The following is an 18483-nucleotide window of genomic DNA, read 5'->3' as shown; positions in this document are numbered from 1 at the left end:
GATGATGCAATTATTTAAATTTGTTAAGCATAACAAATAGTTGTTTATTTTATTCCTAAAAGGTCCTATTTTGATTAAATATATGTATATGTATATATATATTATCTCTTATTAAAGTAATGCTTGTGTCTGACTATACAACTTAACCTTAATAAACAAATCATACCATAACATCATTAATGTAGCCTACATTATTAACATTATTTCTTAATAGGCAGCATTTATGAAATCTAACGTTATCAATCAAAAAATTGAGGTGATAAAAAAAAAAAACATAACTATCTGCCTTAGGAGATGCTTGAGGTATGAAGAACTGTGCGACAGTGCTTTGATTTCGGTGAGCTCTTGCATTTAGTGAATGTTGCTCTCCCGATGCGTGCTGTCTCACATCTGACAGGCCACCGTGCGCCACTGAAAACACTCGCCGACAAATAATTATTGTGCAATTGGCTTGGTATTCATTGCCGCGGACACTTTCCAGCCAAATATGTATTTCTTCCCACTCTCGTCTGTACCTCTGCATCCACTTGCGTTTCTGCTCTGAAACTTTTACAGCTGGACGCGGAGGTATTTGGACCTGCCTCCGCCATCGTTTCAAATGGATTCTGCCCATATAGAAAAGAACCGGCGAGGCGGGTCCCCTTCTCTTCTGACTCTGATTGGCCGTGATTCACGGCCCGTGAACCTGAAACAAACCAATCAAACAAACCAACGACGGCAGCGACCCAATTAGGGGCAGAATAGGACGTGTCTTCACACAATGCGGGTGGACCTATGTAAAATACGGGACAAATCGCGTCCCGTATTGCTTTGATACGGGACGCGTCATTTTTCCTGAAAATACGGGACGATTCCGTATTTCAAGGGACGGGTGGCAACCCTAGTTACTCAAAGTGTATTGGGAAACGAGTATGAATACCCAGCCCTGTTCATCGTATCACTGTCATAGCAGATTCTGTTCTTGTCATAGAGCAATGAATGCTCTGTTATGCTGGGACGTCACTGTTTAAAGTAATGTTGTAGTCTCACCCCTCAGTGGCTCCTGGTGTAGCTCTAGTGCTAGTCTTTGCTGTAGTTTTGGTTGCTGTAGTTGTTGCTGTAGTTGTTTTTACTGTAGTTGTTGCTGCTGTAGTTGGTGTTGCTGTAGTTGTTGTGTTTGGCAGAGGTGTGGGTAGAACTCTAAGAAACACACAAAAATATTGTCAGGTTTTTATCATCAGTGTTGAAAAGGCTCAGTAAGTTAATCGTGATAGGTGGGTTGGGAATTACTGACGGCTGTAGCTTAGTCCCGCCTCCAGAGTTTGACGCACATTGTTATGTTCCGCTTGAAAGCTGCGGAGGGCTCGCGTGTATCCAATAGAAGAGTGTGCCTAATTTTAAAAGTAAGTTTAATTTTCACATAATAAGTAATTATTGATATTCGGGTTGTGTTTATATGGCTATTTTTTGTATTATAGGTTTAAACGTTCTGATGATGAAAATATCCATATTTCTGTGAAGCTAATGTTAGCGATATGACAGTGTTCACTATCTTTGCACATGTGGTCCGACGCACGCTGTATAATTGAAATACTGACAATGACTCGTATTTTCCATATGTTTACTTTAGTGTTTACTACAGTGGCCGAGACAGCTCAACACGCAGCAAATGAAGAAAGCACCAGCAAATAAAGAAAACATCTTCATCAGTTTGACAACACACGCGCTGCAAATGTTCACAACACATGCAAATACAAAAACGCGCTGCAAATCCTCACAACACATGCAAATACAAAAACGCGCTGCAAATAACACAGACCACAACGGAAATGTTTTAAGGGGACTCCTTTGAGTGATGAACCCCCACTGGGACCTGCTTATTGTTTACTCGCCTGTCACCACTGTTGTTGTCACTGACCAGCTGAAAGGTGAGTTTTTTTGTTTTGTTTATTTAAACATTCTGAACGTATGATTGCATGGTCTTTTTTATACAGTATAACAATATATTTAGGCCAACAATATCCAAACGACTAAGCAATTATACCATCATGATATAAAAGTAAACAAAAAAAACGCACCTTTCAGGTCAGTTTTTAAATTTGCATGTGTTGTACACTTTTGTAGCGCGTTTTTAAATGTGCATGTGTTGTGAGGATTTGCAGCGCGTTTTTGTATTTGCATGTGTTGTGAGGATTTGCAGCGCGTTTTTGTATTTGTACGTGTTGTGAACTTTTGCAGCACGCGTGTTGTCAAACTGATGAAGATGTTTTCTTTATTTGCTGGTGCTTTCTTCATTTGCAGCGTGTTGAGCTGTCTCGGCCACCGTAGTTTACACTCTACAAATGCCAGTAAGCCATATTTATGTGGATTGTAAAGATTATATTGGATTGATTAGTTATAAGACGATGGTCATGTGTATATTAATAGTCGATTGTTTACATTTCATATAGTCACGTTTCAGTTTATTCTTTTGATTTAAATGTTTATCTTTTATTACTGTAAACTGATTCTTTATATTTCTGTTTTTTTATTATAGAAACCACACGCCACACACACGCTTAGTTACACACACACGCTTAGTTACTGAGTATGTCAGATGGCTTGAACCTTTTATTAAACAACAGTGATTGGACTCTTGGACTTTGTGCATTTTTACCGATGCGCTGTGATGATCCCAATTAAGTCAGAACCAGTCAATACAGTCCAGAAAGCTATTTAACAATCAGTTTCTCTAAACACCTTTAAAATAATGTTGTAGTCTCACCCCTCAGTGGGTCCTGGTGTAGCTGCAGTGATAGTCAGTATTGTAGTTGTTGCTGCTGTAGTTGTTGCTGCTGTAGTTGTTGAGTTTGGCGGAGGTGTGGGTAGAGCTCTAACAAACAGACAAAATATTGTCAGGTTTTTATCATCGGTTTCTCTAAACACCTTTTAATATAATGTTGTAGTCTCACCCCTCAGTGGGTCCTGGTGTAGCTGCATCGCTAGTCAGTGTTGTATTTGTTGCTGTAGTTGTTGAGTTCAGCGGAGGTGTGGGTAGAGCTCTTAGAAATTCACAAAAATACTGTCAGGTTTTTATCATCAGATTTACATTTATTCATTTAGCAAACGCTTTTATCCAAAGCAACTTATAACTGAGGAATGCATGAAGCGATCCGTCCTGAGGAGGCGAAAAATCACAAAAAGTGCTTGAAATATTATGATTTGTACATTGCTTAGGTGTTGTTAAGTGCTCATGGAAGAGATGAGTTTTCAGCAGTCTTTTGAATGTTGTCAGTGATTCTGCCATCCGGATGGAGGTGAGGAGATCGTTCCACCAACAAGGAACAGTGAATGAAAATATGACTTTCTGTTATTGTCCCAAGAGCCGTCGCTCATTAGCTGAGTGAAGGCTTCTGGTGGGGGTGTAGACTCCTCAGCTGAGCAAAGGCTTCTGGTGGGGGTGTAGGCTCATTAGCTGAGCGAAGGCTTCTGGTGGGGGTGTAGACTCATTAGCTGAGCAAAGGCTTCTGGTGGGGGTGTAGACTCATTAGCTAAGTGAAGGCTTCTGGTGGAGGTGTAGACTCCTCAGCTGAGCGAAGGCTTCTGGTGGGGGTGTAGACTCATTAGCTGAGCGAAGGCTTCTGGTGTGGGTGTAGACTTCTCAGCTGAGAAAAGGCTTCTGGTGGGGGTGTAGACTCATTAGATGAGCGAAGGCTTCTGGTGGGGGTGTAGACTCCTCAGCTGAGAAAAGGCTTCTGGTGGGGGTGTAGACTCCTCAGCTAAGCAAAGGCTTCTGGTGGGGGTGTAGACTCATTAGATGAGCGAAGGCTTCTGGTGGGGGTGTAGACTCATTAGCTGAGCGAAGGCTTCTGGTGGGGGTGTAGACTCATTAGATGAGTGAAGGCTTCTGGTGGGGGTGTAGACTCATTAGATGAGCGAAGGCTTCTGGTGGGGGTGTAGACTCATTAGATGAGCGAAGGCTTCTGGTGGGGGTGTAGACTCATTAGCTGAGCGAAGGCTTCTGGTGGGGGTGTAGACTCATTAGATGAGCGAAGGCTTCTGGTGGGGGTGTAGACTCCTCAGCTGAGCGAAGGCTTCTGGTGGGGGTGTAGACTCATTAGCTGAGCGAAGGCTTCTGGTGGGGGTGTAGACTCATTAGCTGAGCGAAGGCTTCTGGTGGGGGTGTAGACTCGTAGGAGCGAGTTGAAGTATGTGGATTCTGAGCTTGTGGTGGATCTGTAAGCAAGCGTCAACGCCTTGAACTTTATGCGAGCGGTGAGTGTAATCTTTACTTTATTTAGTTTGATGTACATGTAAGTGTGAACTTGTGAAATAATTCAGAACGGAGCCGTACGTCTTGCCCAAAAGGGCCCATGTCACTCCTCTTTTAGTCTCTCTGAACTTGCGTATTTGACAAGCTGTCCGGGAGAGGGCTTCAGGATCAAAATTTTTGCCCGAACCCAAATTATTTTTCCCCCCACCCCACACATTCACACACACTTGTGTTGAAGTCTAATAACAGTTTATTAAATCAAAGTGAGGAGATGGGCTGGTGGAGAGATGCTAAGCTAAAAAACTGTCAACTAAAAGGAGGTAAATCTGCTGTACATATACACCTCTTATTGATTGAATTCATTCACTTAATGTGCTCCACTCCTGTTTGATTAGGTTTAATTATCTGAACGTGCTGCTCCTGAAATTTGTTAATAAAACATCACTTGAAGCATCTTGATCACATATGATGTGAGACAAGCCAGAAGCGCATTGCAGAAGTCTAGCCTAGAAATGACCAGGGCCTGGATGAGAAACTGTGTTGCTCTGTTAGGAACGGTCTGATCTTCCTGATGTTGAGCAGCGCAAACCTGCATTGCCGAGCTGTCTTTGAAATGTGGTCTTTGAAGGACAGCACGTCATCGAAGGTTACTCCATGATTTCTGTCCTACCTTGATGGGGTAATTGATGATCTACTATAGCTGGATGGTGAAGTCGTGTTGTAGAGTCGGAATAGCAGGGAAGACGAGAAGCTCAGTCTTTGCCAGGTTGAGCTGCAGGTAATCCATGCCAAGATGTCCGCCAGACAGCTTGAGATTCGTGCAGCTACTGTGGGATCATCTGGTTGAAATGAGAGGTAGAGCTCTGTGTCATCAGCATAGCAATGATATGAGAGGCCATGTTCCTGAATGATGAGTCCCAATGATGTAGTGTAAATGGAGAAGAGGAGAGGTCCAAGCACTGAGCCCTGAGGAACCCCAGTGGCCAGCTGATGTGCTTTGGATACCTCTCCTCTCCAAGTAACCTTGAAAGACCTACCTGTTAGATAGGACTCAAACCAGTGGAGTGGAGTCCCTGTGATGCCCAGAGATGAGTGGGTGGACAGAAGAATCTGATGATTCACAGTCTCAAAGGCAGCAGAGAGATTGACGAGGACTGATGGTTTGTAGTCTCATTTCGCAATCCGCAGGGCTTCAGATGCACCAGTTTCTCTCTGAACGCCTTCTGTCCATTGCTTGATGGCATAATCTAATTTCGATATATATATTTACTTTGTTAGACAAAAATTCATATAAAAACACTGTAAGACAAATACAAACTCATTTGATCAAATCAGTTCATAAACCAAACACTTAAGAAATTAAACTTGTATTAATATAATTCATAATAATAATAATAATAATAATAATAATAATAAGTATGCTTTGCTGGACACTTTCTGTAATGATCGCAAGGTAGACAGAGCTTTTAATTTTGTCAGCTTGGAATGAAGACCTTTTGAATTTTTGGGTGAACTATCCCTTTAAAAATGCCCTTTAAAAAAGGTAAACATATCAATATGCCAAAGCTGATTGAAAACTGTTGAGAATATAGCTTCAGAATAAATAATATTTACAACACAAAAAAATTTAAGCAGCACTAGGTAACTTTTCAACCTTCATAATATATTTTCAAGACTCTTGTGATGATACATCGACTTACAATAGGTTGATTCACACGTCTGCCATAGCCTGATGGGGTCTGTATCGTTTTTATTCATACTTTTAAACTTCGAGTTTCGGGTAGTAACCCGAGAACAAAAAGAACTACAAAATTCGACTGCTTTACGGCATATACGTCACTTCCACCAACACACACACTTCCTTACATTCGGACGTGCGAGCCCAACTTTGTTCGTCGAATAATATAGTCATGTCCGAAGCAGCAGAGACAAATAAGAAAGAAAAGGTTTTGTTGGAGGAAAGCAATAAGAGGAAATGAAAAAGTGATGGGATTAAAGGCAGGACGAGGATCAACATGTGACCAGCGTTTGCTCGTCGGCGTGAGCTGAAGGAGGCGTGCCCGACCGATACTGTCCTGCTTGTTACGGTGATTACCTACCACTCAAACACTGAACTGAAGGATCATATAGATTCTGGAAAACGCTAACCAATAGACTACTATAATGACGCTGGCTTGTAAACGTGAGCATCGTGATTATTTGGCGTTTGAAAAAAATAAAACCAATGAAATTATATTCATATGACATGCTGAAACATATGCCACTGACTGTACCTGGGATGAAGACATTTCACACGCGCCGCCAGAAGAACACCTGCATGAGAGAGACTTATTTCTAAAAGGACATTCACCTCGCAGCACATGGTCTCTGCTGGGCGCTTGGGTCAGTAGAAATGTTGAAGTTCTTCACCGTTGCTTTAGGGCAGGGTAGAGAGTCATTCTGGTACAGCGCTGAGATATCTGGTTCGGTTCAACATTCATAAAGATCAGACACAAGGGGAATATCATTCCTGACCAATCATCATTTATGATCTTTACACAAATATGTATATATCATGTAGAAAAGTATATAGAAGATATTTTTGAATCTTAACCTGTCAGGTAGGTTTTAAAAATACTATTCATAAATATGTGATGGACATTAACTCAAGAACTTGACATTTGTGTAAAGATTTTACATTTATTTAGGTAAGATGCATTTTTGTGAGCATGTGGGGAAATATTTATGCTTTTATTGTGCAATTAGGAATTGTGTTTTGTAAATGTAATATTTCTGAGGCTGATCCGGCTCCATATCATTCTAATAAGGCCCAGTTTGCTCTTAATACAGTAGATAAACCTGTTCTCTGAGCTCAAATCCTACCTTGCATGGTGAAGAGAAGGATGATGTCACCGCCCTTGATAAACTCTCTTCTAGTGACATCAGCTGTTGCGAGGAGCTTTATATAGGCATTTTTACCAAAAAATACAGACTCGCCATCAACGAAGACTGGAACTCCAGTCTTTCGAGGATTGTCCCAGTAATAGCCACCACCTGTTAAAACAAAACAAGGCTTTTAAAATAACCCTGAAAGCTACAGATAATAACTTTGATTCTCATCTAAGTGAAATGTTGCATATAAACACATGAATAATGGTGATAATAATATCAGATTGCATAAAAGATCTAACCATAACGAGGCACATTAGGGTCGGTGGTGACGCTTTGCTCAAAGGACATGCGCTTCTGTATGTGTGGATTCTGGTCAAGGATCTGGACGGTTATTTGTCTCCATGGACAAGGCCACTTCAGCTGGCCATCATTTGCACCAGATACCAAAGAAATAGCCATGTTAAGTTCATTTCCTGTCATTGATAACTCAGCCCTAAAGCGATAACCATCACTGGAGTAATACAGTGGACTCTCGAAAGAGGCTCTCACAATGTTTAGTGCCTTCTCAACATCTCTTATCTGCCATGTGATGGGACACTCGGTCTCTGAAACATTGATATCATCCAGTGAGAAGCCTCCAGTGGAGTCTCCTGCTCTTTTACGGCCTTCAAACACAACTTGGAAAGATTGATTGGCGTTCAGTGGCACATGATGCAGCTTCCAGTAATTCCCAGGGGTTTCTGCAAGAAATGAAGCAGTCAGTAACACTGAGATACAGGCCTATATGAGTGAGTGAAGAACAGACAGACCTGTGATCTGATCCATAAGTCTGAGAGTTCCTGTGCTGTCTGCTTCATTCTGGTACTCTCGGATCCAGATGTTGAGCTGGTCAGACTGATGCCCGCTGTGATAGTAGTAGAACTGCAGGCACTGGACTTTGCAGTCTCTTGTAGGGGTCAGTGTCTTGCTCTCCAATCTGGCTGTGTCCCCCTGGTTTCTGCCCTCAGTGCTGAAGTGCATGAACAAAGACGAGCCTGAAACGGGCATGAAAACAGGTGTGTAGCAGCTGTGGATGGAAGTGGAGCATTTCTACTGACTGACTGTAATAGATCTGACCGTTCTGCTTGCTGCCCAAGTACGTGTGGTCGGTCACATTGATGCCCTTCACTGAGTTCACTCTCTTCCAGCCATAATCAGCAGCAGAACAGACGCTCATCTGACACAGAGATTCATCATCAAAACTACAGTGGTCAAGGAAAGAGACGGAGGAATCTGCGGTGCACACAAACACACGGAGACAACATCAACTCATTTCCATTTCAGTTCATCACAATGGCCCTTGCTCTCCCTGGCATCAAATATTGGTCCGAGTGAGGTATTCGGTACGGTGGCGACGGGAGGCGACATGTTTGGTTTACTTAGTTTTGCCGTGGCCAAAACATATGAACTTGTCTGCACCCAAATGATAAAAAAATTGTGGCCACAACATAATTTTGTCGAGGTAAAGTCAGCCTTATGTCGAGGTCATGTGATGTAAAGTCATTTAAAAAACTACAGCAACCTGGAATTATCAGAAATGGGCAGGCGTATAATATCACTTATTTTAATTATTAGTGAAAAATTATTATATTAATCTATAATAAAGTCTATTATATTGTGTGTGATGTTTCCTATAAATAGCATTCAAATTAAGTTTCATATTAATAAGCAGAGATGGGAATTAACAAAGTACAAATACTTTGTTACTGTACTTAAGTACTATTTATTTTTGCTTTCAAATTTTGCTTTATTTATTTACTTTCACTCCATACATTTTAATACAAATATCGGTACTTTCTACTCCTTACATTTGAAAAAATTGTCTCAGTACTTTAGTTTCAAATAATTTTAGTGGAGTTAACGTTATTATTAACGTTGTTATTATTATTATTTCATGTCATCAATACTGAATTCAATCTAATTGAATGGGAATATACAATGCACTTGACGTAGCCTACCATTACAAGACTCAACAGATTTCGGCGGCATTCATTCTCGGGAAATCATTGCGCCTTGATGGCTTCAGCAGCGTTGGTCTGTACTGGTTTCACACTCAACTTGATTCTATCGAACCCTGGTGCGTTTGTTTGCATCTTGCGTAATCTAAAACAGTGTTTCCCAACCGGGGGTGTCACCTGACATGAGCAGGGTGCTGTGTAAAAGGTGCACTTGCACCGCGGTTCATCTCACATCTGATGACGACGCATCTTTACTATGGGTTGTAACTTGAAAATAATGATTTATGTATGTTTCTGTCGATGGATATACATGCTGGCTCCTCAGTGATAGGCTACAACAACAACCATAATAAAAGAAAAATGTGGGCAAAACGGTCTCTGTTTCTCGCCTGAGTTTTGATCAGGAGATTCAGTCCTCATTCAGAAGATGTGTAATAGCGTCCCCTAGCGTTACACAGTGAAAACACGGAAACCCCGAAAACCCCGTTTTCTCACAGATACCGGAAAATTACGTAAGATAAGGACATCACTCACTGCTCTTGAATGAATAGCTTTTGTAAGTTTAATAAGGATTCATCTTTCATTTAAACAGTTAAATATGCAGTTATTTTACATTTGATTACAAGTCAATTTCTCTACCTAAAAAGTAATGTTAGACCTACCTGAAAAACCTGAAAAGCATTTTTTTATTAGTATCTTTGCTCAATAGTATTTATTTGTGCTGCTGCTTGTATTTAAGTTATTTGTTCTCATTTTCTTTATTTTTATTAGTCCTTTTTTCCCTGAACATAGTAAATACAGAACCGTACTGAAACCGTGAACCTAAAACCGTGATACAAACCGAACCGTGAACAATCTGTACCGTTACACCTCTAGCGTAACATACAGTCTTGTTCAAAATAATAGCAGTACAATGTGACTAACCAGAATAATCAAGGTTTTTCGTATATTTTTTTATTGCTACGTGGCAAACAAGTTACCAGTAGGTTCAGTAGATTCTCAGAAAACAAACAAGACCCAGCATTCATGATATGCACGCTCTTAAGGCTGTGCAATTGGGCAATTAGTTGAATTAGTTGAAAGGGGTGTGTTCAAAAAAATAGCAGTGTGGCATTCAATCACTGAGGTCATCAATTTTGTGAAGAAACAGGTGTGAATCAGGTGGCCCCTATTTAAGGATGAAGCCAACACTTGTTGAACATGCATTTGAAAGCTGAGGAAAATGGGTCGTTCAAGACATTGTTCAGAAGAACAGCGTACTTTGATTAAAAAGTTGATTAGAGAGGGGAAAACCTATAAAGAGGTGCAAAAAATGATAGGCTGTTCAGCTAAAATGATCTCCAATGCCTTAAAATGGAGAGCAAAACCAGAGAGACGTGGAAGAAAACGGAAGACAACCATCAAAATGGATAGAAGAATAACCAGAATGGCAAAGGCTCAGCCAATGATCACCTCCAGGATGATCAAAGACAGTCTGGAGTTACCTGTAAGTACTGTGACAGTTAGAAGACGTCTGTGTGAAGCTAATCTATTTTCAAGAATCCCCCGCAAAGTCCCTCTGTTAAAAAAAAGGCATGTGCAGAAGAGGTTACAATTTGCCAAAGAACACATCAACTGGCCAAAAGAGAAATGGAGGAACATTTTGTGGACTGATGAGAGTAAAATTGTTCTTTTTGGGTCCAAGGGCCACAGGCAGTTTGTGAGACGACCCCCAAACTCTGAATTCAAGCCACAGTACACAGTGAAGACAGTGAAGCATGGAGGTGCAAGCATCATGATATGGGCATGTTTCTCCTACTATGGTGTTGGGCCTATTTATCGCATACCAGGGATCATGGATCAGTTTGCATATGTTAAAATACTTGAAGAGGTCATGTTGCCCTATGCTGAAGAGGACATGCCCTTGAAATGGTTGTTTCAACAAGACAATGACCCAAAACACACTAGTAAACGGGCAAAGTCTTGGTTCCAAACCAACAAAATTAATGTTATGGAGTGGCCAGCCCAATCTCCAGACCTTAATCCAATTGAGAACTTGTGGGGTGATATCAAAAATGCTGTTTCTGAAGCAAAACCAAGAAATGTGAATGAATTGTGGAATGTTGTTAAAGAATCATGGAGTGGAATAACAGCTGAGAGGTGCCACAAGTTGGTTGACTCCATGCCACACAGATGTCAAGCAGTTTTAAAAAACTGTGGTCATACAACTAAATATTAGTTTAGTGATTCACAGGATTGCTAAATCCCAGAAAAAAAAATGTTTGTACAAAATAGTTTTGAGTTTGTACAGTCAAAGGTAGACACTGCTATTTTTTTGAACACACCCCTTTCAACTAATTGCCCAATTGCACAGCCTTAAGAGCGTGCATATCATGAATGCTGGGTCTTGTTTGTTTTCTGACAATCTACTGAACCTACTGGTAACTTGTTTGCCACGTAGCAATAAAAAATATACTAAAAACCTTGATTATTCTGGTTAGTCACATTGTACTGCTATTATTTTGAACAAGACTGTATGTAAGGGGGTGCCACAAAATGTAGAACATTTTAAAAGGGTGCCATGACTGAAAAAAGGTTGGGAAACACTGACCAACGAGTGTAAAGACATCAACTCTTCCCTGTGCAACTCCTGCCGAGCAAGGAGCAAGGCACTTGAGTATAATTTTCCTTTTAATTTTTTGTGTTTAGTTTTCTTATTTCTATCCGGCCTTTTCTCTGATCTGTATTCACCATGTGCTTTCAAATCTCTACTATTGCTACTAGCTCACGCAAATCATGCTCTGTACGTTTGAGCCGCCGCAATACTAATAATTTGTGCAGTCTACAGAAATCCTCTGCTACTTTATTCTCTATTCCAATTGGTCTCTGGAATTGCCAGTCTGCTGTAAACAAAGCAGACTTTATTTCATCTATTGGGACTCATTCTCAGCTCAGCCTCATGGCCCTAACTGAGACCTGGATCAAACCAGAGGACACTGCCACTCCTGCAGTCCTCTCAGCTAATTTTATTTATTCACACAGCCCTTGACAAATTGGGAGGGGTGGGGGCACTGGTTTGCTTATCTCAAATGATTGGAAATTTGATCCCTTACCATCTTTATCGGTCAGTTCATTTGAATCGCACTCAATCACTATTACTCACCCTGTTAAAATCCATGTTGTAGTGGTCTATCGTCCTCCATGTCACCTCGGTAACTTCTTGGAGGAGTTGGATGTGTTACTTTCTAGCTTCCCTGAGGATGGCACTCCTTTCATTCCGCTTGGTGACTTCAACATCCATCTTGATAAACACCTAGCCACAGACTTCAGCACTCTACTGACTTCATTTGACCTTAAGTTAGTATCTACTACGGCTTCTCACAGATCAGGTAACCAATTAGACCTCGTCTACACACGCTACTGCTCCACGGACAACACTTTAGTTACTCCATTACACACCTCAGATCACTTTCTCATCACTCTTAACCTCATACTGACTCCTGATACAACACGTACTCCTACACAGATTACCTTTCGGCGTAATCTACGCTCACTCTCTCCCTCTCGCCTATCCACTATGGTTTCATCTTCACTCCCTCCACCTGCTCAGTTCTCAGCACTGGACACTAACAGTGCTACCGACACTCTTTGCTCCACTCTAACATCCTCCTTAGACAGTTTTTGCCCCCTTTCATCCAGACCAGCCCACCCCACCCATCTGCCCCCTGGCTGTCTGGTGTTCTCCGTGAACATCGCTCTGGACTCAGGGCGGCAGAGAGGAAATGGCGGAAAATCTAAAAACTATACTGACCTTACCTTGTATCAGTCTCTTCTCTCTTCTTTCTCTACAAATGTCTCCACTGCTAAAACAACATACTACCACAACAAAATCAACAATTGCTCTGACTCTCGCACACTCTTCAAAACATTCTCCTCTCTCCTTTGTCCTCCTCCTCCCCCTCCTTCATCAACTCTTACAGCTGATGACTTTGCATCATTTTTCACAAACAAAACATCTCTCATCAGCAACCAGTTCTCCTCACCACAAACTGACACGCACATCTCAACAACTAACATGAACACGCTTCCATCCTTCTCTCCGCTCTCCGAGGCCGATATTTCTAAACTCATCCTTTCCAATCACCCTACTACCTGTCCACTTGGTCCTATACCCACTCACCTCCTTCAGGCTATTTCTTCTTCAATCACTCCTGCACTCACTCACATTGTCAACACTTCTCTTCATATGGGGACCTTTCCCACAGCATTTAAGCAGGCTCGGGTAACCCCACTGCTTAAGAAACCCTCTCTGAATCCAGCACTTTTAGAAAACTACAGACCGGTATCCCTTCTGCCTTTCATGGCAAAGGCACTTGAGCGAGTTGTGTTCAATCAACTCTCTATGTTTCTTGAACAGAACAACCTCCTGGACAACAACCAATCCGGCTTTAAAAGCTGCCACTCGACTGAGACTGCCTTGCTTTCGGTAATTGAGGCACTGACACTGGCAAAAGCAGCTTCCAAATCCTCAGTGCTCATTCTGCTGGATCTGTCTGCTGCTTTTGACACAGTTAACCACCATATACATTCCGGAAGGGGAAAACACAGCTGCCTACTATCAAAAGGATAAGAAAATGCCTCTTTTAGTTCAAGAATCTACTTGCTGCACAAACTGCCACAGACTTTCACAACGGATTGCAGTTCTTGAAACAAAGTTATTTGCGGAGCCACCAAACCGAACGAATCACACAGCAGAGCTTCATCACGAACGTCCTCTGCATACAGCCGGTGAGTCCCATAAATTTAGTGCTACTTAACAATAGAGAAACAAGTAACTGATCAACACACTAATCGATGGCACAAACAGGGCCCAAACGCACTCGAGACATCAGATTGTCACGAGCTTCATATGTTGCTGCAGTAGCATGCTCTAATGAATGAGGGTGATGAATCCCCAAACGTGATGAATGTGATCGAACACAGATTAAATCAGCCCGCAGCTAACACTAATGCTAACAGGCACTCAAGGTCGAGCAGACAGTGGCGCTCAGCTCAGAGAGCAGCCGAGCCAAGGACTCTGATAGTGGGTGACTCTACAGTCAGAAACATTAGCAGCAGAGATACAACTACATGCTGCCTTCCACAAGCAACCATTTCTGATGTAAACAGGGAAATTCAGAACATCCTGATAAAACATAAGACTGCAAATCGACAGAACTCATTAAAAGGGATTTCAATGAACTTTTTGAAACACTTAGCAAACTGAAAGTTCAACCTTTCATCCATGGACCACTGCCAGCAAGAGGAACAAATAGATTCTCACGGTTGCTTGGGCTTAATACATGACTGCAAAAAACCTGCATGATGAAGGGAGTGAATTTCATCTCTTCTGGAGTCAGAGACAATTGTTTACATCACATGGCCTCCACCCAACAGAGATGGGACCAAGTCACACATGTGCAAGTCTCAAGTAAGTCTCAAGTCTTAACCTTCAAGTCTTAAGTAAGTCCCAAGTATTTTTTTCCTAGGCAAGTCAAGTCACAGTGTATGTCAAGTCAAGTAAAGTCCTGTAGTAGGTTAAGTCAAGTCCAAGTCAAGTCACCTTATTTTTATAATTTTACCTGCAGAATCTGATCTTAATAAAGTGAAAAGACAATATATAAGTAACTGTCAGTAAATTACAATAATTTGGATTTGCATTGTAAATGCTCATGTTCAGTAAAATACATTATGGAATCAAACAAAATTGTAACTTCATAAAATTATTTATTTTTCACTTCTGCCAACGGTTTGAAACATTTTAAATTTTCAGCACTGAGTCCATTAAACAAATAACAGCTTAATATCCAACATACTTCTCTCTAAATACCTCCTTCTCTCTCTCTTTCAAACAGTTTACATAAAACATTAAACTTTGTTACATATCTCTCTCTCTCTCTCTCTCTCTCTCTCTCTCTCTCTCTCTCTCTCTCTCTCTCTCTCTCTCTCTTTCAGTGAGAATGGCCTGAATGAACCACTTAATAATAATTCTTTTCTTGGTGGCAATGTTTGTACATCTAATATTGTTTTGAAAACATTTGTAGAGAGGGGTTCAACCAAAGTTGCGCATTTGATTGATCATGTTACCAGAAAATGGAGACCAGCTGTTGAAATTTGTGAACAGGTGGGATTTAGATCAGTAAGAATGGTGGAACATTTAATAAACCACCTGCAAGCTTCTTTTCTTTCTCATTTCCTAAATTTTGTAAATTGTTTCCTGACTGTTGACTTGACGCAACGTTCTTTTCCTAAGTTAATTGTGTCTCCAAGGGTCTGTAAAGAAGATGACCAAGAAGGGAAGTTGTTGAAATTTAAGGGAAAAAGAGTTTTCTCTGATATGTGTTAAGAATGATTATTTTGAAGATATTAATCACAGGTGTGATACAAAATGGAAAGAATATCTTATGGTTTCTGATGATCTTGCTCCTTCTTGGAGGCTCATCTACAAAGGTCCCCTCCCAAAACGTTCGGGAGATTTGCAGTGGAGAATATTGCACTGTGCAATGCCCAAAAATAAGTTTGTTTCGAAGTTCAATATGACTGTTTTACCATCCTGTAATTTTTGTTATTATTAGCACTCATGTTCAAAGTGTTAGGCCTATTGGCCAACATCCATTTAAAAGGTAGGCAATGGCATATTTTTTCCATATCTACTTAAGTTTCTCAGCTTGCACACTTGTAACCTTTGTGTGGTCTAGGTAGCTTTACTTAAAAAATGGTTGTTATTCGCAAGGCTACTTTTACTTTATACTTTAAGTAAATTTCCAAGCCTGTACTTTGCTACTTTTACTTAAGTAAAAAAGTTAAATCATTACTTCTACTTTTACCAGAGTATTTTTAACACAAGTTCCCGTACTCAAGTACAAGTACAGATACTTTAACTTTGGTAAAAGTAGAAGTAATGATTTACCTTATTTACTTAAGTAAAAGTAACAAAGTACACGTACAGGTACAGATAAAAAATATTCAGTTCATCATTAGTTCATGTTAACTATTGTAGTTAACTAAACTTATAAAGCATTTATTTATCTTTGTTACTGTTAATTTTACCATTTGTGACCCGTCACGGAAACCAGGGACACAAGTCGGCAGCTCTACTTTCGAGCAAAAGGAGAAAGAAGGGTTTTTTTCAAATTATGTGATTTTCGTTTTTTTGCAGAATCTGTTAGTTGAAATCACGAAGAAGCCTCTCCATGTTTGAGATGGCATTAATGGTATATTTAAAAGTGTACATTTTGAGGTTGAAATCTTTTGTTTTGTGAGGTTTTGTTTGTGTGTATTTCCATACTGGCTTTTGTTATTGCCCCGCCCTCCAAGGGACGCGTGGCTAATTATTTATGCAGCGCTCTGGCCGGCTGTAGAGATGATCTAAGCGACGATGAAAGCGGGATAATAAGACTGGATAATACCCTAATCTACAACTGAGCGAAGATGAAGAAGAGGAAGAATGTATCAGACTGGTGTCAGACGAGTTGGACCGTGAGAAATCAGAGGCTATATCGATTGTAACATTTGACAGGGATAAAGACAGAGAAATGGGTCAAATCTGTAACAAATCTGTAATAGTGTAGGGGTAAGGCGCATGTCATCAAGTTTTGACGCAAATCGATCAGAGGTTCGAATCTGCCTTTTGCGGGTCTGGAACATGTCAGAAAGTAAATAAAAGCAACGCTAAGTTGATGCCATTCTCTGTGTCAGTGTAATCCTTACCCAAACATTACATTTGGCGACGAAGATGGCTGATATCGTATTACCACCTCCTGCTCCTTTCCTCCAATTCCCTGGGCTGGTTACATTCCTTCGAGACTTTCATATTAGCAGTGGGGCTGACTGATGGGAACGCTTGAGTCAGGCACCATAAGCAATTATGACACAGCTGTGGAACTATTAACCGCAAGCTTTGCGGCCCCACAGAACGCTCTTTTGCACTTCCGCCAAAGACACCAGCTGCCCGGTGAGTCGGTGCAACAGTACGTAGCCAATTTACGGGAGTTGGCCAGTACTAGGCATGTGCCGATTTTCGGTAATGCGATATATCACGATAATGAATATGCACGATATTGTTATCGTGGGCACTTAAAAATATCATAAATAATAATTTATTAACATGTTATGGGCGGTCGGACACCACCCTTAACATGAAGGAGAGACGCACACAAACCAGCTCATATCAAAAATAATGTAGGGGTATTTTATTTAACAAAATGGACCTTAAAGGTAGTTTAACAAAAAAAAAAAAAAAAAAAAAAAAACAACAATCAATACGGAACGTTTTCTACTGGGTGGACGGCTGAACGGCAACCAAAGCCAGTAGGTGAGCACGATTGTGCAGACTCTCAAGGATCCGTGTGCGCACCCTGAAATGCTCCAGGAAATCTTTTATAGCGCTAATACAGGCTCCGCTCAGGTGTGGCTCATCTGCAATCAAGAGACACACACACTGCATGGACTCACTCAAACACGTGTAGCAACAAACACCAGAGCTGAGGGACGTAACACCCTCACCCCAAAATGGTGACCTGTCGCCATACATTGTAAACACTTTTTTCCTGTGTTCAGCTCACTGTTCGAACCAACCCAGACAATAGAGTTCCAGATACAAAAGAAAATCATTACCACCGATGGTAGACGTACCTGCTTATGAAGATAACTATAATTACACCAATTAAATTTAATAACAATTAAATTAATTACAAGCTAGTTTTAGGCCACACAGGCCAGAACATTTTAGGACTTTCCAATTACAAAGGGCAAATGCAATTCTTTACAAAACTTTTTTTATTTTTATCTTTACAAACGGCAAAACTCTATCTACATCTTAATATTAAGCAACCAACCTAGCAACCACCCTAGACAACGCGTCGGCAATAACATTGTCTATCCCCGGACATGCATAATCTGTTGGTTAAACGGTTGAAGCAATAGACTCCAGCGCATTAACCTACAATTTGAATTGTACATGCGACTGAGGAATTTGAGTAGGTCATGATCAGTATAGACCTTAACTGGATGTACTGTAGAGCCTAAATACACTTCGAAGTGATGAATGGCTAAGACTAAGGCCAAAGTCTCTTGTTCAATAGTGGAATACCTTCTCTGGGCAGAATTAAACTTCCTGGAGAAGAAACTCACTGGATGGTTTATGTTGTCTGCACCTGATTGTAAAAGTACAGCACCGGCCCCTACATCGCTGGCGTCTACAGCAAGCTGAAACGGTTTGTTGAAGTCTGGCGCAGCGAGCACGGGAGCAGTCAACAAGAGAGCTTTGACATTTTCAAACGCTCTACTACAGGACTCAGTCCAGTGAAATTTAGTTTTGGTGCTCAGAAGATTAGTGAGGGGACAAACCACAGTCGAAAAGTTCTT

General features: G+C 41.0%; 1 protein-coding gene across 1 annotated transcript in view; it reads right to left on the bottom strand.

The window, feature by feature from the left end:
- Nucleotides 1–1059: 1059 nt before the first annotated feature.
- Nucleotides 1060–18483, bottom strand: part of LOC137049952 (meprin A subunit beta-like) — a 31349-nt gene continuing 13925 nt past the window's right edge. The window contains exons 8-13 of the mRNA XM_067428701.1: nucleotides 8219–8374; nucleotides 7912–8136; nucleotides 7408–7842; nucleotides 7094–7264; nucleotides 5021–5304; nucleotides 1060–1179 (exon numbers count right to left, since the gene is read on the bottom strand). Of these exons, the coding sequence (XP_067284802.1) occupies nucleotides 1060–1179; nucleotides 5021–5304; nucleotides 7094–7264; nucleotides 7408–7842; nucleotides 7912–8136; nucleotides 8219–8374 (1391 nt within the window). The remainder of the gene's footprint in view (nucleotides 1180–5020; nucleotides 5305–7093; nucleotides 7265–7407; nucleotides 7843–7911; nucleotides 8137–8218; nucleotides 8375–18483) is intronic.

This window comes from Pseudorasbora parva, chromosome 20, assembly GCF_024679245.1.
Source record: "Pseudorasbora parva isolate DD20220531a chromosome 20, ASM2467924v1, whole genome shotgun sequence".
Taxonomy (NCBI): domain Eukaryota; kingdom Metazoa; phylum Chordata; class Actinopteri; order Cypriniformes; family Gobionidae; genus Pseudorasbora; species Pseudorasbora parva.
The sequence above is the reverse complement of the archived record's forward strand: the minus strand, read 5'-3'. Positions and strand labels throughout refer to the sequence as shown.